General features: G+C 40.6%; 2 protein-coding genes across 6 annotated transcripts in view; one reads left to right on the plus strand and one right to left on the minus strand.

Moving 5' to 3' along the window:
- The window catches only part of SLC25A28 (solute carrier family 25 member 28), a 50,603-nt gene extending 41,610 nt beyond the window's left edge, over window positions 1-8,993 (minus strand). The window contains exon 1 of the mRNA XM_063727705.1: window positions 8,841-8,993. The gene's annotated coding sequence lies outside the window, so the exon portion shown is untranslated. The remainder of the gene's footprint in view (window positions 1-8,840) is intronic.
- ENTPD7 (ectonucleoside triphosphate diphosphohydrolase 7) overlaps window positions 8,969-26,975 on the plus strand; it is a 52,093-nt gene continuing 34,086 nt past the window's right edge. The window contains exons 1-3 of one of the 5 annotated variants that reach the window (XM_063727215.1): window positions 8,969-9,187; window positions 9,461-9,563; window positions 11,076-11,258. In XM_063727215.1, coding sequence (XP_063583285.1) covers window positions 9,556-9,563; window positions 11,076-11,258 — 191 coding nt within the window. In that variant the 5' untranslated portion in view covers window positions 8,969-9,187; window positions 9,461-9,555. 5 annotated transcript variants of the gene reach the window in all.

Raw genomic sequence — 26,975 nt, forward strand, 5'->3', positions numbered from 1 at the left:
TTTGAACTCTCACAGGGCAGTGGGAATTGTTCTATGTATGTGTAGGAGAGCCTGGTTTCCCTGTCTGTTCTTGGCTGGGCAGCAGCTGCAGCTGCATCAGTCTGAACTCAGCCTAAGGGCAGGATGTAGCCCAACATTAAACTCTCAAAATGGTGCCTTGGGCCTGGGACCAGAGAGGGTAGGGCGCGTTCCAGGCAAGCAGTGTGGGCAAGAAGCTGTGGGGAAATACAGTCCGCTCACATCTCAGTCACACAGCAGCCCACTGCAAGGCAGTGGTATTGTCTTAGATATGTATAGGAAAGCCCGGTTTCCCTGATCCTCCTTGACTGGGTTCATGTCTCAGTCTCAACGGCAGCCCACAGAAGAGTGGTAGGGACTCTCCCAGGGGTGTGTGAGAGCACTTGGTCTCCCCTCTCCCTTTTTGGAGCAGGACAACAGCCACAGCCATGTCTGTAGATCCCCAGTATCTAGACTATCAAAATAATGCCTGGCTGAGGCTGCTGTAGTCTCAGATGCCTGTAGGATTCCATGTGGATTTCTTTTCTGGGGCAACATATCTGTGCAATTTTAGGCAGCTTCATATATCAGGCCTGAGGTCGTAAGCTGGTTGGGGTTTTCTTGCATAGCCAAGATCATAAAAGCTCTTTTTGGAGTGTGGAGCCCTAGGGATTTCTCTCTTATTGTTTCCCCGCATCCAGGAGCCTCCTGGGGCTCTCAGTCAGTCCCCAAACCCTCTCCTTATTTACTTCTGGTGCTTCCCATCACTTCTCTGGTGAGTCCTAGCATTCTCTACTAGACAATCTCTTTAAAATATATCTACTTACTCTTCCGGTTCCTCTCCATGAAGGAGGCACATACTACCTGTGTCTAGACAGCCATCTTCTCATTGTAGTTTTAATTTGCATTTCTCTAATGACTAATGATTTTGATCATCTTTTGAACAGATTGCTTATTTGCCATCTGTATATCTTATTTGGTGAAGCGCACAAATCTTTCGTCTATTTACACCTGGGTTGTTTGCTTTCTTATTATTTAATTTTGAGAATTCTTTTCATATTCTAGATACAAGTCCTTTATCAGATATGTGATTTGCAAATATTTTCTTCCACAGAAGGATAACACACTGTGTGGCTTATCTTTTCATTCTCTTAGTAGTATGTTTTGAAGAGGAGTAGATCTTAGTTGCCCTTTTCTTTTCTTTTCTTTTTTTTTTTTTTGAGGTAGTGTCTCACTCTGTCACCCAGGCTGGAGTGCAGTGGCACAGTCATAGCTCACTGCAGCCTCGAGCTCCTGGGCTCACATGATCCTCTCACCTCAGCCTCCTGAGTAACTAGGATGAGAGGTCCATGCCACCATGCCTGGCATATATTTTTATTTTTAAATTGTTTTTAGAGACGGAGTCTGACTGTGTTGCTCAGGCTGGCCGTGAACTCCTCCCACCTCAGCCTCCCAAAGAGCTGAGATTACAGGCATGAGCCATCATGCCTGGCCTAGATCTTAGTTTCAATGGAGACCAATTTATTAAGGTTTTCTTTTGGTGTGTGAGTGTGTATCTTGCTTTTGCCGTTGAATCTAAGAAATTTCAAGGCTACCAAGATTTTCTCCTCTATTTTCTTTTACAAGTTTTATTGTTTGAGCTCTTGCATCCAGAACTATGATCTATTTCAAGTTAGTTTTTATACGTGATGTTAGATTTTTTTTGGCACTGTCAGTTTTTACTTATTAATATTTCTCTGTGATCTTATCGTATGTGTACATAAAGAGCTTCCTTTTGTTTTTCCAGGTACAACAGCAGGTTCTTTTCTGATTCCTCAAAGTCCTGCATGGGGTGGAGGCAGAGACAGAAGAGAATGTAAACACTGGGTTCCACCCCCTGGAGCTTAAGGGAAGACCCCTTACCCAGACAGGGACTGACTGGAGAGGTGGAAGGGAACAAGGTGAAAGGTAGGGGTCCTGGTGAGAGAAAGCAGGGGGGCCTGAGAACACAGAGGAAGGTGGTTGAGAAATGTTCTCTCGTATGCTCTTTAAGAAAAGCAAATGCCCCTTTTTTTGTCCCAGAAAGCATGTCTCTTTACCTAGAATTAGGCCGTGTTCCCACTCCTGAAACAGTAGCTATGACCAAGGGATGAGATTTTGCCCAATACCTCAGGCCTGGCTTGCATGTGCCATTCCTAGGGCCAGGGGTGGAGTCAGAATCCTCAAATGACATGCTACACATGAGGAGGGTGTCCATACTCAAGTAAAATTGGGATGGATACCAAGAGAAGGGGTTACGTTCCCTTCTCACAATGCCTCTGTTCAAGTACTACGGGCTTTTAGAGTTTGCCATACTGTACCCCCACCCCAGCCTCCCTCACCCTGGTCTCTCTGAGGAGGGGCCTTTTACTTCTCTGACTGACCTGTGGTATTGGTTTTCTGCATTTTTCAAATTTTCAATCATCCTATTTGTTAATTTACTTTCTGCAGATGCTGTCATCTCCCTGCTCTGCTATGTCTTCATTCCTCACAGTACCCGAACACAAAGCTGTGGTGTTATCAGACTTTTACTGAAGGTTTGGGGTCCTGAAGAGGATTATAACATAGCACAAAACTCAAAATTGAACTTTGATGATGTCATTATCAATATCCAAAAGTTCCCTGACCAAACTCATTTTAAGGACTGCGGTAATTTAAAAGTATGTCTACAAATTAGTTGATACTTCTTTATTCAAAAGGTGGAGCCTAATTCCCCTCCCGTTGAATGTGGGCTAGGAGTTAGTGACTCACTTTTAACAAATAATGTGTGGCAGAAGTGAAGATATTTGACTTCTGAGGCTAGGTCATACAAAGGATAAAGTTTCTACCTGGCTCGTTCTCTTTAGGATCACCCTGGGGGAAGCCAGCTACCATGTAATGAAGGTACTCAAGCAGCCCTGGGAAAGAATCATGTGAAAAGAAACTGGGGCCTCCCACCAATAGCCAGCATCAACTTGCCAGCCATGCATGCCATCTTGGAAAGATATCCCCTAGTTCCAGCTAAGACTTTAGCCGCCTATAACCCCAGCTGACATCTTGATTGCAACCTCATGAGAAGATCCTTAGTTGAGGGGCAACCAAACTCCTGACCCACAGAAATTGTGAGAGATAATAATGCTATTGTTATTTTAAGCCACAAAGTTTTAGAGTAATTTGCTATGTAGCAACAGATAACTAATACAGAGAGTCTCTCATGGGCTGTTTTCTTCCGTCTTATCTGCCATCTTGCCTTGATCCTTCCTCTTTTTTCATCTCTTTTTCTTTTTTCTTTGCCAGAGCTCCCCAAACCCAGTCTCTAGAGGGAATGCTCAAAATTACTGTATTTCACTTTGCAGAGTAATTTAAGTCTTCTTGATCTAAACATCTCCCATGTAGATTAAGCCCAAGGGATTCCATCTTTTCGGACCAAACATACCTGTTAAGGTCCAAAACAGATATTCTGTCTTCCTGCTATGCCCAGTGGCATCAGGTCCAATCAGACAGCTGCCAGCTTGCCCTAATAGAAGTAGATACAGGCAAAGTACTATAAGAGCAAAAAATAAGAAGCATGTAAGCTGACTTGGGGGCTCATGGAGGAGGTAATATTTGAGCTGAGTTTTTAAGGATATGTAGGAGTTCATTTGGTAGAGAAGTGAATGAAAGTTAGTTATGCAGAGTAACAGCAAGTAAAAAGGCTCAGAGGTGAGAAAAGTTATAATCAATGCTGAGAACTTTAAATATGTAAGGGTTCTGGGTGACAACATCTATTAGTGAGCTTGGAAGCTGTTGGGGGCTAGATAATATCAGACATTGAAAGCCACATGTATCAGGAGACTACAGACAACATAAATCCCTGATTCACTGACTTAAAAATAAGAACAATAAGGAATTTAGTATTTCAAATAATAAGCCCAAGGTAAGACTGCTCCAATGTCTTAATTTAGCAGCTTGATGATGTTATCAAGAACCCAGTTTGCTTCTGTATTTCTATTCTGTTATCCCCAGTCTTGTACCCTCATGATTATAAGATGATTACAGCAGCTCCAGGCATTATGTCCTTAAGATTACACCTGGACAGCCTGGGCAACATGGTAAAACTCCATCTCTACCAAAAATACAAAAAACTAGCCAGATGTGGTGACGTGTGCCTGTAGTCCCAGTTACTCAGGAGGCGGGAGGATCGCTTGAGCCTGGGAGGCAGAGGTTGCAGTCAGCTGAGATTGCACCACCACACTCCAGCCTGGGAAACAGAGTGAGACCCATCTCAATAACAACAACAACAACAGAAAGATCACACCTGGAAGTAGAAAGGGGGCCTTCTCTTCTTTTTCTCTCATTATATAAATTTTTTTAAAAAGAAATGGGATCTTACTATGTTGCCCAGGCTGGAGTACGGTGGCTACTGATAGGCACAATCATAACATGCATCCAGAGAAAATTGCAAATATAATTGTAAGGCAAGCCTTTAAAGAGCAGTTAAAAACTTGTTTTGAAATATGGGTTTCTAGAATTTGTTTCAACATGTTGAGTCACAGCAAATGAAATAGAGAAATAGTCTCAATGCTTTTTAATTTGCCCTGCTGACTGGAAACCTTAGAACTCAGCCTTATGAGCTCTTAATCAGATAAGCACTGCAGGTTTTTGCAAAGAATCATGCTTGACAAATGCTTGAGGGCATATGGATTTATTGAATGAAGTATTGTCCAAACCAGACTGACAAAATTTTACGAAGAAAATAGAATTTTAAAATGTTGGGATTAAAATGTAGATCTTATCTGAGCATGGCGGAGTGCGCCTGTAATCCCAGCTACTCGGGAGGCTGAGGCAGGAGAATCACTTGAACCCAGGAGGCAGAGGTTGCAGTGAGCTGAGATGACACCACTGCATTCCAGCCTGGGGGACAAAGCAAGACCCCTTCTCAAAAAAAAAAAGGTAGTTTTTTTTCTGTTTTGAGATGTAGTTATGAAATGTAAATTAGAGGATGTTTCAATGAACTTTTGAGTTATAAGTTAATATAGTTTATAAACCATATGAATTAAGTACTATTTTAAAAATAGATAGGAATTATACTTCCACTTAAAAACACCTTGAACTCCTGGCCTCAAAGGATCCTCCTACCTCAGCTTTCTAAGTAACTGGGATTACAGCTGCATGCCACCATGCCTAGCCCCATTATGAAAAGTTTTCATTGACTTATACCTGTATTGTTTTTTTCTTTCAATAACTTTGGTATGAATGTATCTCTTTTTAAGATGAAGAAAACTTTGCCTAGAAATGTCTTCCCTCCCTGGGCATTCTTCTCAACAGCTGACTTCCCTTTCATATTATTAGCTAAAATTGTATCATATGCCCATTTAAACCAATATTTTGTGAGGGTATGGGCCCACCATGATTGACTTAGACAATCACAATTTACCTCCTGGGACTGAGGTTGGAGCCTAGCACCCTTCAAGCACATGGCCAAGCATATTCAGTGTGGTTACTTGTCAAGTTAACAAGGTAGAAGAGAGAGCCTACTTCTGGAATAGGCTATCAGCGGGATCTCCCACACCATGCTAAGGAATTTGGACCATATCTCATTGGAATAAGAAACTACTATGGGATCACAGGATGGGCTAAAAAAAATAATAAGGAACTTCTGGAATAAGGTACTTCTGGAATAGGCTGTCAGTGGGATCTGCCACACCATGCTTAGGAATTTGGACTATACGTCATCAGAATAAGAAACTACTATGGGACCACAAGATGGGCTAAAAAAAAAAAAAAAAAGGAACTAGTGAAGGATTTTAGATCAGGAAGTAGCATGATGAGATTTCCCAATGGTAACAGAATCAAGGGGCACTCAGGAGGGGCATGGGTCTGGAGGCAGGGCCACCAGTTGGAAGGCTTCATTAGAAGATCTTCGAGAGGATTTTAGGCACTTGAATTAAGCACCCCTAATGACTTGTTGGATGGAAAGGGAGAAAGAAAGTTAGAAGGAAGATATTCTAGGATGACTCCCATACAGGTTCCTGCTCTGGTGAATCACAGGGTATTTTGTCAAAATGGAGAATATGGACGGAGGAGGTTTGGGTGGATATGATGAGAGTAGAGAGATAATGAGTTTATTTGGGACAATGGGGTGCCTGAAAGACAGGTGAAGAGAGGTGGGTAAACTTGGAAGGGAGAGTGTAGACCACATGACACTCCTCCAAATTACTTTAGAGGGAAGGGTAGGATGGGGTGTGGAGGGAAGGAGAATCCATAAGGGGAAATGAAGCAAAGCAAACAACTATCACCTAATATGGGACCTGTTGGGCTGATTTTGCTCAGGGCTGGGCATCAAGCACATCTGGAGAAAAATTGCAAATCTAATTGTAAGGCAAGCCTTTAAAGAGCAGTTAAAAACCTGTTTTGAAACATAGGTTTCTATAATTTGTTGCAACATGTTTAGTTACAGCAAATGAAATAGAGAAATAGTCTCAGTGCTTTTTAATTTGCCCTGCTGACTGGAAACCTCAGAACTCAGCCCTATGAGCTGTTAACCAGATAAGCATTGCTGGTTTTTGTAAAGAATTACGTTTGACAAATGCTTGAGGGCATATGGATTTATTGAAGGAAGTATTGCCCAAACCAGACTGACAAAGAAAGTTTTACAAAGAAAATATAATGAAAAAATGTTGGGATTAAAATGTAGGTCTTTTCTGTTTTATGATGTAGTTATGAAACGTAAATTAGAGGATGTTTCAATGAACTTTTGAATTATAAGTTAATATAGTTCATAAACCATATGAATTAAGTACTATTTAAAAAATAGGAATTATACTTCCACTCAAAAACACTTATTTTGTGGAACACTAAAGTTTGAAATATATATATAGATTAGACTGAGAACTCACAGAAGGCAAATTCAAGAAATTTTTAAAAATTACTCCAAAACATTATTTTAGTTCTTTCCATATCTATTTTGTTCTAGGAACTGAACTGGGTTCTGAAATAATAAAAATAACTGGTATCTGTATAATGTTGTGGTTAATCCCAACTTTATGCAACTATTCTATTCGATGTGGTTTCTGGGGGTCCAGATAAAATATAACACTTGAAGCAGAGTGGGGATTGAGGGACAGAGAAAAAAAAAACTGAGAACTGAGAATTGAAGAAGAAAGGCAAATTAGGAAGTTCAACAAGGTTAGGAGAGTAGTGGAGCCAAAAAAACAATAGTCATGAGAACTGAATATAGAAACTGGACAATGGCTAGATCTTATATGACAATTAGAACTCTGACCCACAACCTCTACAGCAACCAGCCCAGAATAATCAGGACTTGGTCAATGACTCAGTTTCCCTGTTTTTTGCCACCTCCTTTCTTCAACTCAGGACCCACTAAAGACAGCCAAATATGCTACCTACCCCAAACCAATCACCGAAGAGACACTACTTTTGTTAGCCCACCTCCAGCTTTCCCATACTAATATCCTCAAGTCAGAGCATACATGAAACCTTCCCTTTTTGTTCACTACTAAGCTTTCCTGGCCAGGTGCAGCTGCTCATCCCTGTAATCCCAGCACTTTGGGAGGCTGAGACAGGAAGACTGCTTGAGCCCAGGAGTTCAAGACCAGCCTGGACAACGTAGTGAGACTCCATCTCTACAAAGAATTAAAAAAACATAAGCCGGGCATGGTGGCACGTGCCTGTAGAGCCTGCTACTCAGGAGGTTGAGGTGGGAGGATCGTTTGCTCAGGGGGTCGAGGCTGCAGTGAGCCATGATCGCGCCACTGCACTACAGCCTGGATGACAACAGAGTGAGACCCTGTAGGTAAGTAAGTAAGTAGTTTTCCTGACAGGCTTTGAGTCGGCCAAATGCAAGTGATGGTGACTGACTCCCTTGTCATAGCAAATTTTGAATAAATAAAGCATTTGGGTGGTCTTCCTCCCCGACCCCCCCCCACATTCATTTATTTGCTTATTAATTATACACTAGTTGTTTTTTATCTGCCAGGCAGTGGCCAGTATTGGTAATATGTGGAAGCAGATAGTCCCTGCCTTCAAGGATATTCTGTCTAGTGGGACAGACGGACAGACAGACACATACGTATAATAGTAATTCAATGTGCTAAGTGAAACAATAGGCATGTATAAAAAAGGTGTAGTAGGTCAAGTAGGGCTTTAAGGGGAAGGTGACCCTTAAGATGGGTGGTAAGGGATGAGTAGGAGGTGATTTGGCTAAGAGGCCTGGACGGTTATTCAAGGCAGGTTGAGCGGCAGAATGAGCAAAACAGGAAGCGTTGCTGGAGTGTGGTAAGGAAGGCAAGTAGCCGCAGAGGACTCGGTAGGGCGGATCGTGGGGCGCAATGGATGTGCCACGTTGGAAAGAGCTTGGACTTTATGCCATCCTCCTGGAAATGAGATAACGGCTGGTGTAAGCAAGAAAGAAACACACACACACCCACGCGCGCGCTTCGTTTCCTTTGTGTTATGTAAGGTCAAGGAGAGCGGCGACACAGAAATTCATGATGATTGGCATAAGTAGACATTCAATGAATGAATGAATGGACATAAGCACTTTGGTGTAAACGTCATTGTCTTCGATTTATGTTTTTCTCACGGGGCAAGACAGTGAGGTCGGGGCATCAGTTTGGGAGGTGACAGGGAAGGTTTAAGTTGGGAAAACTGCCATTCTGGTAGGGAGGGTCAGCGGGCACAAAACCAACAATAGGTTATGGGCAAGGGATGCGCTTCGGTCGCGAACACCCCGAACCCACCCACCGGAGCTACTCTGTCCCGGGAGCGGCCGTGGAGAAAGCAACCGGCCGAGAGTTCGCGCCCCTGGGAGGGAAGCGGGCGCAAGGCCGTCCAGCGCCACTCACCTGTGAGCTCTCCGCGGGCCCTGCAGGCGGAGCCTCGGTACGCCGCCTTTCCGATTGGGCGCGGCTCAAAGTCCCGGGGCGGGCATTAGAGGCCGAGCGCTCTAGGGGATTGGCCACCCTGGCGGACGGACGTGCTGCTGACGGAGCTGGTTCGCCCCCGGTTTCGGCTCGTGGAGAGCCGGCCCCTCTCCGTGGGTCTTCTGTCAGTCATTGGCTCCCTGCGGTTTCCTTGGGGACGTGGCGCCGCCGCCGGCCCGGGCCCTCCTTCCGGCTGGGCAAGGGGCCGCGGGGAGCAGCTCGGAGCTGAACCGAGCGGTGCCGAAGGAACCGGCGGGCCGCTTGATCCCGTGAGTGTGGGCGCGAGAGGGCTGTGGGACCCGAAGGGACGGGGAGAGGAAGCGGGACCCACACCCCGCCACCTGGGGACGACCGGTTCCTAGAGGGCAGAGCTGGCCTACGAGAACGCCCCGCTCCCAGGATGCCCGGGTAGGGTCCCCTGGGCCTGAGGAACCAGAGCAGACGGAGTGGGAGCCTGGGGAGGAGGTGGGAGCCGTGGAATTCCCGTGGAGGTTTGTCTCGTGGGCTCAGTCGGACAGAAGCCTGAAATCAAATATTTCTAGGCTGCAGACGTAGGAGATGCCTCGGACAAGGAGGCCACCTTCTCAGGGCAAAAGAAAAAGAAGGTGACAGGCGTTGAGACCACCGAAGGGAACCCATGGCTAGGTAAGGCTGCACACTTTCTCTCTTGGCTGGGTGCACGGCAGAGGATGGCAGGCAGGTTTTGGGGCCCTGGGAGGCTGTCCCAAGTGAGGTTTGCCCTGGAGCTGCGCTTGGACTTTGTATCCTGGTTAGTTGGATGCAGAGACGATCAAAGTTGTATTATTTCGAGGGCTGATAAATAATAGTTTCTAGCCCATAGCCCAGGGGTAGTGGAGTGAGTCGGCTTGCTCAGCTCTGTAAAGTGCAAGGTTGTAACATTGATTCAGATTTGCATCTGAGCAAGGCTAGGTGCCACTTGAGGAGGTTAAACAAAGAAGTTTTTTGTTTTTTTGTTTGCAATGAACTTTAAAAGCAGACAGACCGAGGTCCTTTTGAATCAATATACAAAGTGAACTTCACAGATGAATATACTTATCCATACATTATAATACCCTGAAGCTTTTAAAAAATATTAATGTGGATCTACATGCACCAATAAGGGACAGTTATAAAATAAAGTGGGAGAAAGATGCAGAACAGCAGGTATGGTGGACTACCATTTGTGTAAAACCGAGGGAATGGATACCCACACACACACACACACACACACACACACAGATATATTACTGTAAATATATTAGTGTATATTTATGCTTGTGTATCCATAGAATATCCCTGGAAAAAATACACAGCAATGGCCGGGTGCGGTAGCTCACGCCTGTAGTCCCAGCACTTTGGGAGGCCAAGGCAGGCGGATCACCTGAGGTCAGGAGTTCGGGACCAGCCTGGCCAAGTAGAAACCCGGTCTCTACTAAAAATAACTAAAAATACGAAAATTAGCCGGGCGTGGTGGCAGGCACCTGTAATCCCAGCTACTGGGGAGGCTGAGGGAGAAGAATCGCTTGAACCCAGGAGGTGGAGGTTGCAGTGAGCCGAGAATGCGCCACTACACTCCAGCCTGGGCAACAGAGGAAGACTCCATCTCAAAAAAAAAAAAAAAAAAAAAAAAAAAAAAATCACACAGCAACTGGGTAGCAATATTTGCCTCTGAGAGAGAGATTGTGGGGTCAGGACAAGAATCACTTTTCACTATACAATATATCCTTTTAAACTGTTTGATTTGTCTTTTACTATGTGCATATATAATCTGGTAAAACATTTTTAAAATCAGTTAAATAAATTTTCTGACCATCCCGTTTCTTGACAGCATTTTTGGTTGGGAATATTGTAGTTGCTCTGATTATCCAATGTTACGAGGTTGCCCAGGGAGACTAGTGATCTTTTCACTAACATGAGATTAAGTCTTTGAATTGCACTCAAAAGAGCAGTTTGGAAAAAGGGCAGATAAGGCTTTTCTGATTTATATAGTAGAAGCACCATGAGCTTCTTCTAAAATTAGAGACGACAAGAACATTTAGACTTCTGTTGGCATGGATTTTTGCCTTTATTAGGAGGGCTTTTATCCAATTTTAAAATGATATTTAAGCACTCAATTGTAGAAATGTTTCAGACTTACTAATGTTTGTCTAATTGCAGGATCAGTTTTTCCTACCTCTGCCCAGCCTCCTGGTACTTCACTGTGCCCACAGTGAGTCCATTTCTCCGTCAGCGGGTGGCATTCCTGGGACTCTTCTTCATATCCTGTCTCCTTTTACTTATGTTAATCATAGACTTTCGACATTGGAGTGCTTCATTACCACGAGATAGGCAATACGAAAGGTGAGTCAGCTTTAGATTTTGGCACTCAAGTCATAAATATTTTTATAAGCTGTTTAACACACTACTAACTTTGACCCTTTTGGGTAATACTGTACTTTTATTAGTAAAATTGCATGCCATTTATTACATAAAGAAGATCTTAAGCCCTATTTTGGCAATGCTCAGTTTGGTAGAGGAATACTGATACTGCATGAAAGGCATCTTTCTGTTTTCTTGTTTTGGTGGGCTGAAACTTATTGTGTGTATAAATGTTTAGGACTGTAATATACCCTTATGAATCGACCCCTTTATCATTATTAAATGATTTTCTTTATCCTTGATTATATACTTTGCTCTGAAATCTACTAGTCTGGTATTAATATAGCTACTCCAGCTTTCTTTTGATTAACATTAGCATGACAGATATTTCTTCTATAGTTTTAGTTTTAGCCTATTGGTGTCTTTATATAAGTGGGCTTCTTGTAGTCAGTGTTTGGTTGAGTCTTGTTTTTTTTATCCAATCTATCTCTGCAGTTAATTGGGGTGTTCAGGCCATTTACATTTAATCTGATTATTTAGTATGTGTAGTTTTAATCTTGCTATGTGTTTTTCATTTGTCACATTTGTTCTTGTTCTTTTTCCTCTTTTTCCCTCTTCTCTTCAGTTGAGCACAGTTTTTATGTTTCCATTTTATCTCTCATGTTGGCTTATTAGATATAAGTTTTTCTTTTTTTAGTGGTTACTTTAAAGTTTATAGTGTCATCTTTAATTATCACAATCTTCCTTCAAGTAATATTACTCCTTTTCACATCTAGAACAAGAACCTAACAACAGTATACTTTCATTCCTCCCTTCCCCTTGGTCTTTGTGCTATTGTCATATATTTTATTTCTACATGTTATAAGCTCCACAATGTATTGTTATTATTTTTGTGTTAGATAGTCAATTATCTTTTGAAGAGATTTTCAATGTAAGAAAAAAAGGCTTATGTATTTAACCATATTGTTGCCTGAAAGGGTCATATAAGCAAAGTGACCCTTGAATGCTGAAGGGACGGAGAAACCAAAGGAGGAGGCAGACAAAGTGTTCGTTGGTATTGATTGATTTATTGAGGGAACTTGCAGACAGAAGCAAGGTCCTGGGTAGTTGCAAGACAGGTAGATCTCCATACTGTTACTCCCAAGACCCAGGGCTTATATAGTACAGGGAGATGGGATATGCACCCTGTGCAAGACAATTAAAGACAGCCCTCCAGAACAGGTAAGAATGCTGCATGTGGCATATCCTGTCATTTGTGTGCCAACACCAAGGTTGACATGTTCTTACACTAGTAAATAAAGCAGGAATCAAGAGGCATTTACGGGACTGGGGCTAGTCAGACGTCAACGTGGCAGATTAGCATCCAAGATGGAGTCACTTTTGTCTGTATTTACCATTTCTGGGCTGCTTCATTCCTTTGTGTAGATCCATATTTCCATCTGGATCCATATTTCCATATTTGCTTTTACCTCAAGAACATTCTCTAGCATTTCTAGTAGAGCAAGTATGCGGTGATAAATTCTTTCAACTTTTATATGACTGAAAAAGTCCTTATTTTGCTTTCCTTTTGAAAGAAATGTTCATTGGGTATAGAACTCTAGGCTGATCATTTTTTTCCTTTCATTACTTTAAAGATGATGCTTCACTGTCTTTTGGCTTGCATTCTTTCTGAGATGTCTGCTGTCTTTTTAATCTTTGTTCTCTCTGTATAGAATGTATCTTTTTCCTCTGAATACTTTTAGAAGTTTCTGTTTATCACTGGTTTTAAGCAATTTGATTGTGATGTGCTTTGATGTTGTTTTCTACATGATTTTATTTGTTTATTTTTTTTTTTGAGACTATCTCACACATCTCCCAGGTTGGAGTGCAATGGTGCAATCATAGCCTGCTGCAGCCTCAATCTCCTGGGCTCAAGCTATCTTCCTGCCTCAGCCTCCCGAGTAACTGGGACTACAGGCATATGCCATCATACCTGGCTAATTTTTTTGATTTTTAGAAGTGAGGTCTCGCAGTGTTGCTCAAGCTGTTCTCAAACTGCTGAGCTCAACCTGTCCTCCTGCCTCGGCCTCCCAAAGTGCTGGGATTACTGGCATGGGTCACCATGCCCTGCTTACGTGATTCTTGTGCTTGTGATTTGTTGATCCTAGGATCTATGGATTTGTAGTTTTAATCAAATTTGGAAACATTTTGTCCATTACTTCTTCAGATTTTTTTTGTTGTTGTTCTCCCCTGCTTTTCCTCTGGGGACTCCAGTTACATGTATATTGAGCTATGTGATGTTTTCCCACAGCTCACTGATGTTCATTTTTTTTCCAGTCTTTTTTCTCTTTGTGTTTCATTCGGATATTTTTTTGCTGCTTTCAAATTTGTTAGTATTTTTTTTCTGCAGTCTTTAATCTACTGTTCCATCCAGTGAAAGTTTGACAGCTTTTTTCACAGGTAGTACATCTGAATTATTTTATATACTTTTAGCTATACCAATTGCACAGAAGGTCTATATTTCTTTATAGCAGTGATTCATTTTGCTATTTTTTTGAGATTAGTTTTTGATGAAGCTATAAAATTAAATAATGGCATGTTATGTTCATCATCTTCAACATGATTTTCTTATTAAAAAATTTTTTTCTTTAGAGACAGAGTCTCACTCTGTCACCCAGGCTGGAGTACAGTGGTGTGATCATAGCTCACTATAACCTTCAACTCCTGGGTTCAAGCAATTCTCTTGCCTTGGCATCTCAAAATGCTGGGATTACAGATGTGAGCCACTGTGCCTGGCCTCATTTTTGAAATATTTACATTTTCTTTCTTTCTTTTTTTTTTTTTTTGAGACAGAGTCTCGCTCTGTTGCCCAGGCTGGAGTGCAGTGGCGCTTTCTCGGCTCACTGCATCCTCTGCCTCCCGGGTTCAAGTGATTCTCCTGCCTCAGCCTCCTGAGTAGCTGGGACTGCAAGCACATGCCACCATGCCTGGCTAATTTTTTGTATGTTTAATAGAGATGGGGTTTCACCATGTTAGCCAGGATGGTCTCGATCTCCTGACCTTGTGATCTACCCACCTTGGCCTCCCAAAGTGCTGGAATTACAGGCGTGAGCCACCATGCCTGGCCTAAATTTTCTTTTTATTGCTTCTCAGGTATGTATTAGTTAAGAGGCTTTGGGCTGCAAATAACAGCCTACATTGACTTAAACAATAAGAATGCTCACATACCTGGAAGTCCAGGGGTAGAAGGACTACAAGTTCAACTGACAGGATGAGAGGCTCTGTCTCTCCTGTCTGTTGTCCACAGTGTCAGTTTACTTAATGGTTGAAAAACAGCAGACTGCCGGGCATAGTGGCTCACGCCTGTAATCTCAGCACTTTGGGAGGCGGAGGCAGGTGGATTGCACAAGCTCAAGAGTTCGAGACCAGCCTGTGCAACATGGTGAAACCCTGTGTCTACAAAAAAATACAAAAATTAGCCAGGCATGGTAGCATGCACCTCTAGTCCTTGCTTCCCAGAAGGCTGAGGCGGGAGGATCACTGGAGCCTGGGGAGGTAGAGAATGCAGTGAGCTGAGATCACACCATTGTACTCCAGCCTGGGGGACAGAGTGAGACCCTGTCTCAAAGAAAAAAAAAGAGAAGAAAAACAGCAGACAGTAGCAACCAGGGCAACATATATATTCACTTATGTTCCGTAGGAGACAGAAAGGCTTTCCATGACTCTTTTCTAAGAATGAGAAGAGCCTTGCCAGAAACCTCTAACAACCACTTCCTGGAATCTTTTTTGGTCAGAATTGGGACACATGCCTACCCTCCTTTTTATTTCTGGATTCTGTCCCCAGATTTTCTCATTTCCCATTCACTTTGGTCATTCATTCATTCATTCATCATTCATTCATTCATTCAACAAAAATTTGAGCAGCCACTATGTGCAGACGATAATAGGCATGAGACACCAGATACAGAGACTTTGGTACATTTTCTCAAGAAGCTTACGTTTTCAGCCTTGCCTTCTTCTAGCAGCCCTATTCATTCGTATTTTTGGCTTTCTTTTCTTTTTTTTTTTTTTTTTCTTTTTAAATGTTACTGAAAGAGAGATGGAGGTCTCACTATGTTGCCCAGGCTGGTCTTGAACATCTGGGCTCAAGCAATCCTCCTGCTTTGGCCTCCCAGAGTGTTGGGATTGCAGGCATGAGTACCATGCCAGCCTCAACTTTCTCTTCCTTTCCAGAAGAGGAAACACTGTTTGGATGATTATAGTAATCAACAACTGCCCTTAAGAAATATACTAAATTTGGAGACCTAAATCCATAATTTGAGTTTGTTTAATGCTTATGGAATTTTCTTGACAGACCTGCGCATAGTTTCTCACTTGAAGACGACATGGTCTAATTATGGACTTTCATGTAGGTTAGTTAATATGGCTAAAGACAATTAGGGAGTGAATGGTGAGCTGTATGGCTGGAGAGCTAGATCAAGCTGAGTCTGTTAAGCTATTTTAGAGGGTTTAGGCATTACTCTCAGGGCAGAAGGAAGGCTTTGAAAGGTTTTGAAGAATGAAAAGTTTGGAACTGCTTTTTAATTTTTTTTTTTTGAAACAGAGTCTCACTCTGTCACCCAGGCCGGAGTGCAATGGCGCTATCTCGGCTCACTACAACCTCCGCCTCCCAGGTTCAAGCAATTCTGCCTCAGCCTCCCAGGTAGCTGGGATTACAGGCATGTGGCACCATGCCCAGCTAGTTTTTGTATTTTTTAGTAGAGACGGGATTTCACCATGTTGGCCAGGCTGGTCTCAAATCCCCGGCCTCAAGTAGTCCACCTGCCTCGGCCTCTCAAAGTGCTGGGGTTACAGGCATGAGCCATCGCGCCCAGCCAGAACTGCTTCTTGAAGAAAGCTCACTTTGGTGGGACTGTGGAAAAAGAATTGGAGAGGAATAAAAAAAGAAAGCAGGAAGAGTAATTGAACTAGAGATGCTCCTTGACTTATGATGGGTTATGTAAATTGAAATATCATAAGTTGAAAATGCATTTAATACACCTAACCTAACAAATGTCATAGCTTAACCTAGCCTACTTTAAAGGTGCTCAGAACATTTACATTAGCCTACTGTTGTGCAAAACCACCTAACAGAAGGCCTATTTTATAATAAAGTATTGAATATCTCACGTAATTTATTGAATACTGTACTGAAAGTGAAAAACAGAATGGTTGTGTGGATACTCACGGTATACTTTTTACTGAATGTGCATCACTTTTGCACCATCATAAAGCGGAAAAATCATAAGTTGTACCATTGTAAGTCAACGACTGTACCTCAATAGAGAGATGGTTGTGGCTGCAAGAGGATGGAGAGAGGTAAAAGCATTTAAATGTATGTGGGAGGCAGAGCGATCTGATAATTCTTGTCTATCACTGTATCCCAAGTGGTCAGAGCCAATAAATACTTGGTAGGTTGAATTAATTGAAACAAGTTAGCAATAGAGCTGAGGAACACATAGACTGTGCCATTGTGGCGACTTCACCAAAGTCCTAACACCCTGGAATGCTGTGGCTCAGAGCTCATTGTTACTTAATGAAAGGTTCTGTATATATTGCCACAAATGACCATTTGTCATCAAACTTCACTCAGGGCAGCCTCCATGAGTCATTTAAGAGGCAAACATTTATTGAGGGCTCGCTGTGTCCATGACTCTATGATAGCACTGGCGTACAAAGATGACTAAACATAGCCCCTGAACTCAAGGAGTTCGTAATCTAGTTAGAGAGGCAGGCATAAAGGAAAAATTATTTCCCAGTGAGATAATAGTTTAGATACGGTTGTATAGAATCAGGAGTGAAGAATCAGGAACTATGTACAAGGTTAAGAATTAGCAACAAAGTTAAGAATCAGAAATTAAACAGAAGAAGTTCTTGAGCAACCAAATTTGATATCACTAAGTTCATGTGCTAAAAGCACCTGTACTTGACTGATAAGATAGGCTCTCACATAAAGCCTGTTAGCTTTTATTTTACACACTTTCTCATTTGCATGGTTCTCACTTGTCTCAGAACACAGTAGATAACAGCAAATTGGAATGGTGGGTGGGGTGTGTTGTTAGATGTGGGCACATTATGACAATAATCAGTTATATCTGGCATCTTGACAGTGAAGCAGGAGAGAGGAAATTTAATAAAGATAGACTCAATAACTCAAAATTTCTACAGACAGTTTCTATAATGGTAAACAGTTCTACATATGTTGTTAAAACTGTTTTATTACATAGTCTAAAAATTTATGTTAATGAAATGGTAATCTCTTTTTTTTTTTTTTTTTTTTGAGACAGAGTCTCACTCTGTTGCCCAGGCTGGAGTGCAGTGGCACGATCTCAGCTCACTTCAACCTCCACCTCCCAGATTCAAGCGATTCTCATGCCTTAGCCTTCCGAGTAGCTGAGATTACAGGTGCGCACCACCATGCCCGGCTAATTTTTGTATTTTTAGTAGAGACAGGGTTTCACCATGTTTGCCAAGCTGGTCTTGAACTCCTGGCCTCATGTGATCCACCCACCTCAGCCTCCCAAAGTGCTGGGATTACAGGCATGAGCCACCACGCCTGGCCATTAATGATAATTTTAAATCAGAGATTTTCAACCTTTGTGTATCTAAATCACTTGGGGACCTTTAAAAAAATGCAAATGATTGGGACTCTTCTCAAGGTGAATCTAATATACCACCCGGGTTGAGAAAAACTGCTTTAAGATTCGGTTACATTTACTTAAGGAGGTATTGTGAGGTAAGGGAAAGAATATTAATTTTAGAGTTAATCAGCCCATCATTTGCTAGTTGGGTAATCTTGGGCAGGTTTCTTAATATCCTGGAATTTTATATTCTTTATATATAAAGTGAGAATAAAAATAGCTGTCTTTTAGTCTTGTCATTTGCATAAGAAGAGTAGAGCATCTAGGAATGTCAGGTGCATTGATTGACTAATCAAATGTCAATCTATTATTTGAAATAATCTTGATTTTTCTGTTTTCCAATTCTCTTCTCTGCCTGAAAATATACATTGAAGATAATGGGCATTATAATCTCTATTTAAAATTTTGATGAAATGATTAAGCAAGTAACTGGGAATTGGTAGAAACACTTACTACCTTAGTTTAACAGCTTAAAAAAGTTTTAAGACAAGTGCCTGTAGTTGTGATTTTTTATATTATATTCATATATAGACATATTTTTTCTACTTAAATTGTTCCTAATTCACACAGTGAAATTACATCAGTACTTTGTGGTGTCCCTCAGAAAGTGTGCTGTCTTCCAGGAACCCACTTACATGTGTCTTCATGGGAGCAAGTTTGGAAACCTTTGATCAGGAAAATGTGCCTAGAGGAACACTACATTCATTCTTTATTTTATTTTATATATCTTTTTTTTTTTCTGTAGAAACAGTGTCTCCCTATGTTGCCAAGGGTGGTCATCAACTCCTAGGCTCAAGCAATCCACCTGCCTTGGCCTCGCAAAGTGCTGGGATTACAGATGTGAGCCACTGTCCCAGGCCCATTCATTGTTTTATGGTCTTGACAAATAAGGCATTGCTTTAATTAGAAATGATAGTCTCTCTTGCACATTGCATCTTTGTATTTTAATATATATGAAAGCAGTTAATGTTTAAAATATTTTAATTACTTTTGCATTGAAAACAGATATTTCAATGTGAACTTTTTCTAGGCATTGGTGGAATTTAACATATCACTTCTCAGGGGATATTAACCAGGACTTTAGAAGCCTGTCAAGGGGTTTTCTCTCAGTAGTTCCAGAACTAAAGATTTACATTTTTTTTCTTTATTGTGAACACGTATCCATATTGCTTCTGGAAAGAGAAAGTAGGAGGTTTGTATCAAAACTAGAATTTATTTGATACAAAAAAAGTAAATTTAGAGAGATGGGGTGTCAGTAAGGATAGAATCCAAAACTGTGTTTTTTTAATAAACTTTTTTTAGAGCCATTTTAGTTTTATAGCTCATTTGAACTGAAGGTGCAGAGATTTAGCACATATCCCCTGACCCTACACATGCACAGGAGACCTGTTTTTGAGAATAATACTTGTGTTAGATGTGTGTGTGTTTTTTTGTTTTTTTTTTTTTTTTGAGACAGAGTCTCACTCTGTCGTCCAGGCTGGAGTGCAGTGGCGTGATCTCGGCTCACTGCAAGCTCCGCCTCCTGTGTTCACGCCATTCTTCTGCCTCAGCCTCCCGAGTAGCTGGGACTACAGGCGCCTGCCACCACGCCCAGCTAATTTTTTGTATTTTTAGTAGAGACAGGGTTTCACCGTGTTAGCCAGGATGGTCTTGATCTCCTGACCTCATGATCCACCCGCCTCGGCCTCCCAAAGTGCTGGGATTACAGGCGTGAGCCACTGCGCCCGGCCGAGATGTGTGTTTTAATCAACTGTTTTTCTGGCATGTGCCACATAAGACATGCTCCAATATTTTCTTCAGACTTAATACATATCTAATATCCATTTATTCATTTATCTGTTTACTTATTCAACAATTATCGAGTGTCTACACTGTGGTATCAAATAGGGTAGTCACTACCCACAAGTGGGTAATTAAATTTAAATTAATTAAGACTAAATGAAACAAAATTCAGTTCCTCACTTGGACTGGGCACGTTTCAAATGCTCAGTGGCCACATGTGGATATATGGGACAGTGCAGATACAGAACATTTTGATCATTTCACAGAGTTCTGTTGACAGTGCTAAGTGTACCATGTTTTAATTTCTGCTGTGGATGCTGGGTAATTGTTAAAATTTATTAATTTTTCATTCAGTCATGTGTTATATAATGATTGGGATATGTTCTAATAAATGCATCAGTAGGTGATTTCATCATTGTGTAAACATCATAGAATACTTACACAAACCTAGATGGTACAGCCTACTACACACCTAGGCTGTGTAGTGTATATGCTCCTAGCCTACAAACCTGTACACATGTTACTGCACTGAATACTATAGGCAACTGCAACACAATGGTAAGTATTTGTGTATCTAAACATATATAAACATAGAAAAGGTACAGTGAAAATATGGTATAAAAGATAAATTGGATCTGGTATGGTGGCTTATGCCTGCAGTTCCAGTACTTTGGGAGGCTGAAGTGGGCAGATCTCTTGAGCCCAGGAGTTCCAGACCAGCCTAGGTAACATGGTGAAACCTCATCTCTACAGAAAATTTAGAAATTAGCTGGGTGTGGTGGTGCATGCCTGTAGTCCCAGCTACTTGGGTGGTGGAGGCGGGAGGATCACTTGAGCCCAGGAGGCCAAGGCTTCAGTGAGCCATGATTGCTCCGCTGCACTCCATCCTGCGCGACAGAGCAAGACCCTGTCTCAAAAATAATAATAATAATAATAATAATAATAATAAAATAAATTGTACACCTGTATAGGGCACTTACCATCAATGGAGCTCACAGAACTGGAAGTTTCTCAGAGTGAGTGAGTGGTGAGTGAAGGCCTAGGACATTATTGTAGACTTTATAAACACTGTACATTTAGGCTACACTAAATTTATTAAAAAGTTATTTTAAAATTTTTTTCTTCAATAATAAATTAACCTTAACTTACTGTAACTTTTCCACTTTCTAAGCTTTGAAATTTTTAAAAACTTTTTGACTGTTTTGGACTAACACAACTTGAAACACAAACACATTGTAAAGCTGTAGGGAAATATTTTCCTTATAATATTCTTATTCTATAAGTTTTCTTCTATTTTTAAAAATTTAAAAATTTTTTTCCTTTTAAAACTTACTTGTTAGAAATAAAAACAGCAACACACACATTAGCCTAAGCCTGCACAGGGTCAGGATCATCAAGACGTCATTAAGTAATAGGAATTTTTTCAGTTCCATTATAATCTTATGGGACCACTGTTGTACATGTGGTTTGCTGTTGACTGAAACGTCATTATGCAGTGCATGACTGTGTAAGAGGAACTTCTAGCATGTATACATAGTGTACAAGACACTATGGTAAACTGTTCTTAAATGTTCTATTTAATACCTTTCCTTTTTCACATTCATGTTTAATATTGTTCACTTTTTGGTAGCCTCACTGTTATCTTCATTAGTGGGTAAAATTTTGTCTGGTTGAACTATTGTCTGAAGAATGTCTTTTGTAGCTATTGAAAGGTGGCGGCACCTTCATGTTCCTTTACCATCTGGAAATAACTGAATGAGAGGTTCTGTGTCAGCAATTGGCTTGGTACTGGCCTTCCATAGGTGTTTCAATTCTGTTTAATTAAAGCGAGTCAAAGAGAAGCATTACTTTTGGTTAGAATGCTCTTTAGCATTACAGATGAAATGATTAGGTTCTTATGTGCAGTAGAACAGTTCAGAGATTTTTGATGGTGAAATTGAAAGCATTTATTCACGTTTATTTTATTATTTATAGAGTGACTCAAGCCATCCTCCTGCCTCAGCCTTCCTAGTATCTGAGATTATAGGTGCGTGCCACCGTGCCTGGCTAAATTTCTTTTTTTATTTTTAGAGACAGGGGTCTCACTATGTTGCCCAGGCTGGCCTTGAACACCTGACCTCAAGCAGCCCTTCCACCTTGGCCTCCCAAAGTGCTGGGATCAAAGGCATGAGCCACTGTGTCTGTCCCACATTTACTCAGTTACTTGATCTTTTTTTTTTGGAAACAGGGTCTCACTTTGTCACCCAAGCTGGAGTGCAGTGGTGTGATCATAGCTCACTGCAGCCTCAACCTCCCAGGCTTAAGGCAATCCTCTCACCTTAGTCCCCCAAGCAGCTGAGACCAAAGGCAAGTACCACCACACCCGACTAATTTTTATATTCTTTGTAGAGATGGGGTTTTGCCATGTTGCTCAGGCTGGTTTCAAACTCCTGAGCTCAAGCAAGCCACCCACCTTGGCCTCCCAAAGTACTGGCTTATAGCCATGAACCACCACACCCAGCCCATTTATTTGATCTTAATGGTGTTTTGAGCAGGACTTAAAATTATAGATGTTCCTGACTGCTCTGATTAATCTTGTTAGGAAGTAAGCAGTAATCTTACAATATACTTTTCTGGGTATGTATTACTATCATCAGTCATGCACAGCTACTTTAACTATAATATCATTATATTTGGTTCTGAGCTTTGAACAGAGTTGAGGAGTATGATGACATTCAGCAAAGAATTACTAGCCCCATACTCATGGGGGCTACTTTAATTGACTTTTGGCCCATCACTGAGCTCTGTTTGAACTCTAAAGTGGTATAATTAGTTTTGATTTTGTAAGCTAGGTAATGGTTTGCTTAGTTACAGCTCTAATGCTGTTAATGCTTTCAGGATAATGGCAGTGAAAAGCCATTGTCTTCCAATTCCACCTTGGGTGATATATTTGTGGGTAACTTTCTTTTCATTGACTCAGCAGTGACTAGAAGGAAACCATATTTCTTAAACAGAGGCGGAGTGTGTGTGGGTATGGTATTGGGGTGAGTATGTGTGATAGTGAATCAGACCTCTTTGGGGAAGGTGGATGTGAGGGATGCCAAGGCTTCTGAGACTTTTCTCTTGGGCTTTTGGTCCTCTTTAGAGATTGGCTAGTGTGGCATCAGCAAAACAGGAGGGTCCAGCAATGCAAGTAATTGACCATGATGGCTAAGGCCATGGCTACAAATTATATATGACAAAAAACAAAAAATTATATATGAAAAAATGCAGGAAAGGTTTAGTGATCCATTCATGTTAGGAGCCTAAATAGAGGAAGGCTTCTAGTTGGTTGAAAGTGTAAGAAGCCTGATTAGGTCATAAGAGGTCAGAGTTCCAGAAAAAGGTAATATGGTTACTGCCCAGAGGGGAAAACTGTTCTTTAGTTACTCGTTTATATACACAATGAGAAAAATGGAGACTTTCCACTGCATAAATGCCATTTAGGCCTGTCTTCCTCTTTAGTGATCTAAGGTCAGCTGACATTTTAGCCAAAGCACACATGGAGACTTCGAAAGGAAGAGAAAGAAAAGTTGAGTTGCACCAAAACTGGAGCTGTAAGGTTGCTTATTTTGGCAGGAATCAGAGAGGATAACAAGATACTTTATTTGTAAAGCAATTAAAACTTTCTAAGAAAGAGACCAGTTGATTTTGGGTAGAGCTGTACAAAGACATGGAGGAGTTAACAGACCAACAGCTCCATTTTGTGAGCTCTAGGACCAAACCAGTCAATACTATTTGATACATCTTTTGGGCGGAGAAACATGAGAAACTCTGTGACAATATCAAGGTACTATAGATAAGGTAAATGTTCTTGAGAAACTTATGGTCTAAACTGGTAGAGCAAGCAAATATGAAAGAAATCTTAGGGGCTCATACTGAAATATAAACAGGGAATATTGACGTCCACATTTTAGAACAGAAGGAAGAGGCCTTTTCAAATCATTCTGGGTATTACCAGTCAGCATTGTTGAGTAGAGGCTTTTTAAGAACTGAGAAGCCATGTCCAAGGAGACAGGAGAGGGGAAGGAGTAGGTAGAGAAGCAGATGGGTGTTAAAGAGAAAAGGAAGGTTGTATTAGAACAGTGGTTCTCAAGAGTGTTTAGTGGCCTTTGGAGGGTCTCTGAGACCCTTTTGGGAGTCTGTGAGGGTGAAACTATTTTTATAATAATACTAAAATGTTATTTTGCCTTTTAAAACTATGGTTCAAACATATACAATTTACCATTTTTAAGTGTACAGTCAGTAGCATTAAGTATATTTACATTGTTGTGACACAGATCTCCAGAATTTTTTCATCTTGCAGATCATAACTCTGTATCCATTAATGAACTCTCCTTTTCTCTCTCTTTCCAGCAAGCCGCTGGTAACTACCACTAAATTTTCTGTTTCTACTTTAGATACCTCATATAGGTGGAATCATACAGTACTTGTCTTTTTGTGCCTGGCTTACTTACTTAGCATAATATCCTGAAGATTCATCTGTGTAGTAACATGTGACAGGATTTCCTCCTTTTTAAGGTGGAATAATATATCATTGTATGTATATACCACATTTTGTAGATCCATTTATCTGTTGATGGACATTTGGGTCGCTTCCATCTCTTGACTGTTGTCATGTTTTTTACCTTTTTCACTGAGTTGATTGATACTTGCTTTGATGGTGCAAAAGCAATGGCAGGTAAAACTGCTAATAATGCCTTAGTGCAAATCAAGATAGAGGCACCACATTGTACGAGTAGTTACTATATTCTTCATTGCCACACGATTGCATTGGAAGAAAAGATTCAGTTCCACTTATGAATATCTTTTCAATATTCTATGTGATGAAAGGGGAAATAGGTATTAAGCACTTTTGCTGTATACTGAAGTTGTCTAGAGTAAAAGCACTTGGGCAGTTTTTTGAATTATGAGGTAAACCCAGCTGCTTTTATCATGGAACACTATTTTTAGTTAAAAGAATGACTGCCAGAAAAACTAAGGTTTCAGACTTGCGTATTTTATAGACATTTCCTTGAAAATGAATGAAATAAATCTGTCACTTCATGAACAACAGTTTTCAGTATTTATTGCCAATGTTAAAATTTGAACTTCCAAGTGAAAATTAGTATTTTGGAAAACTATATCTGCCACTGTGAATTGGATAGCTTCGCAATACTTAAAAGACTTTTTGAGTAAGATTGGTAGTGATATTAATGAATGTGTGTGTTTTTTTTAAGGATTGTAGAATGAAATGTATCAATGTTAGGAAGATTTGCATAACTCAGTGAACCAATTATTTTCTAATAGATGATGTTATGAAATCATGCTTGGATAACAGCCATTCAAAGTGCATGGTAAACCTGTTTTTTAATGGATTTTAATGTAACGGAGTATGAAAAGTTTTTAGATAGGGTTTTAGATTCCAATTGCAACTCATCTTTTTTTGGGGGGGTGGGGTGGGGTTTAGATTCCAATTGCAACTAATCTTTTTTTTTTTTTTTTTTTTGATATGGAGTCTCGCTCTGTTAACCAGGCTGGAGTGCAGTGGTGTGATCTCGGCTCACTGCAAGCTCCGCCTCCCGGGTTCATGCCATTCTCCTGCCTCAGCCTCCTGAGTAGCTGGGACTACAGGCGCCTGCCACCACGCCCGGCTCATTTTTTGTATTTTTAGTAGAGACGGGGTTTCACCATGTTTGCCAGGATGGTCTTTATCTCCTGACCTCATGATCCACCCGCCTCGGCCTCCCAAAGTGCTGGGATTACAGGCATGAGCCACTGTGCCCAATCGCGACTAATCTTTAAGAAACGCTACTTGTTGAGTTTTAGTATGGTATCAAAGAAGAGTATTCAGAATGATCTGAAAGGGCTGTTTAATACTCCTCCTGTTTCCAACAGTGTGTCTGTGTGAGGCTGGATTTTCACACAAATACTTCAATTTGTGTGAAAATTGAAAATGAAAATTTTCAATATTGTTTTGATATATTGTAACAGATTGAATACGGAAGTAAATGCGAGAATCTAGGGTCTTCTGTTAGTTTGGCTACTAAAGATATTTGCAAAATTATAAAACAATGCCACTCTTCTATTTTTTTGTTTTAGGAGATATGCTTATTTTTATAAAAATATATTTATATGTAATGAGTTTATTTAAATGAAATGATAAATACTTAACATTTTTATGTTTTATTTTCTAATATAGTAAATATAGATAGATATAATCTATGTCTATGAAAGCTCATTGGGTTTCAATAAGTTTTAAGACTATAAAGGAGTCCTAAGGCCCCCAAATTTGAGAACCAGTGCACTAGAGAAAAAGTTATTCATTATGCCGAAGGGGATGGGATCCAGAATCTTTCAAGAGACAAGCAGAGTGGGTGGTTTTCAGAGAAGCAAAGCAGGAAGATTCTCTGAAGCATGTGAAATAGAAAGATTGCTATGATTGGAAATGAAAAGTCACTTTGGAATGGGGGTGGATTATCTTGCCTGTTTCTTTTTTATCTTTGGCCTTTTGTGAGGTCAGTATTTGCAAGAGTTCTGTGACTTGAACCCAGACTTTTGCCCAGCTCTCATATGATAGAAGTGAGCTGTTGCTAGTTGATTGATGGATTCTAGCCCAGTTCAGCTCAGTGATTTGATTTATGGGAAGATATGTGGTGAAATGGAATCTTTAGGAAATTAGAAACTTTCTGTTATGTAACAGATTTTTACCATCTGCTTCATTTCCCTCAACTCACAACAATTTCAGATCCAGAAAAAAAGTTCTACCTACCCCTACTCGCAGTAATAATTTACAACATTATATTGAAGCTCAGTTCCCTGTTCTTCTCTTTTTAAAAAAAATGCATTTTGCATTGTAATATAGGAAAGGTACTCTACTTTTTTATTTCAGAATTATTTCTACATGCACTTCTTTTTATCAAGTTTGCTTTTCTGCCCAAATAAGGAACAGTGTGGTTTGTCTAACAATGTGAAATCACCAATAAACACTGGGATTACAGGCATGAGCCACTGCACCTGGCCTGGGTGGTGATATTTTTGATTGGGCTTTTTGGTTTTGCTTTTTTGCTTTTTGTTTTGTATTTATATTGCTAGAATTGCATTAACTAAAAATGTAATTCATAAAAACAATAATTATTCTTTTCTACAATTTTTATATATATACATATATATTTTTTTCTTTTTTTTTTGTATTTTTTTGGTTTCAGGAGGGTGATGCGTGGTTTATTGTTCTGATTGGGGGTGGGTTTACTGTGAAGCT

This window comes from Pongo abelii, chromosome 8 (genome assembly GCF_028885655.2).
Source record: "Pongo abelii isolate AG06213 chromosome 8, NHGRI_mPonAbe1-v2.0_pri, whole genome shotgun sequence".
NCBI classification, from domain to species: domain Eukaryota; kingdom Metazoa; phylum Chordata; class Mammalia; order Primates; family Hominidae; genus Pongo; species Pongo abelii.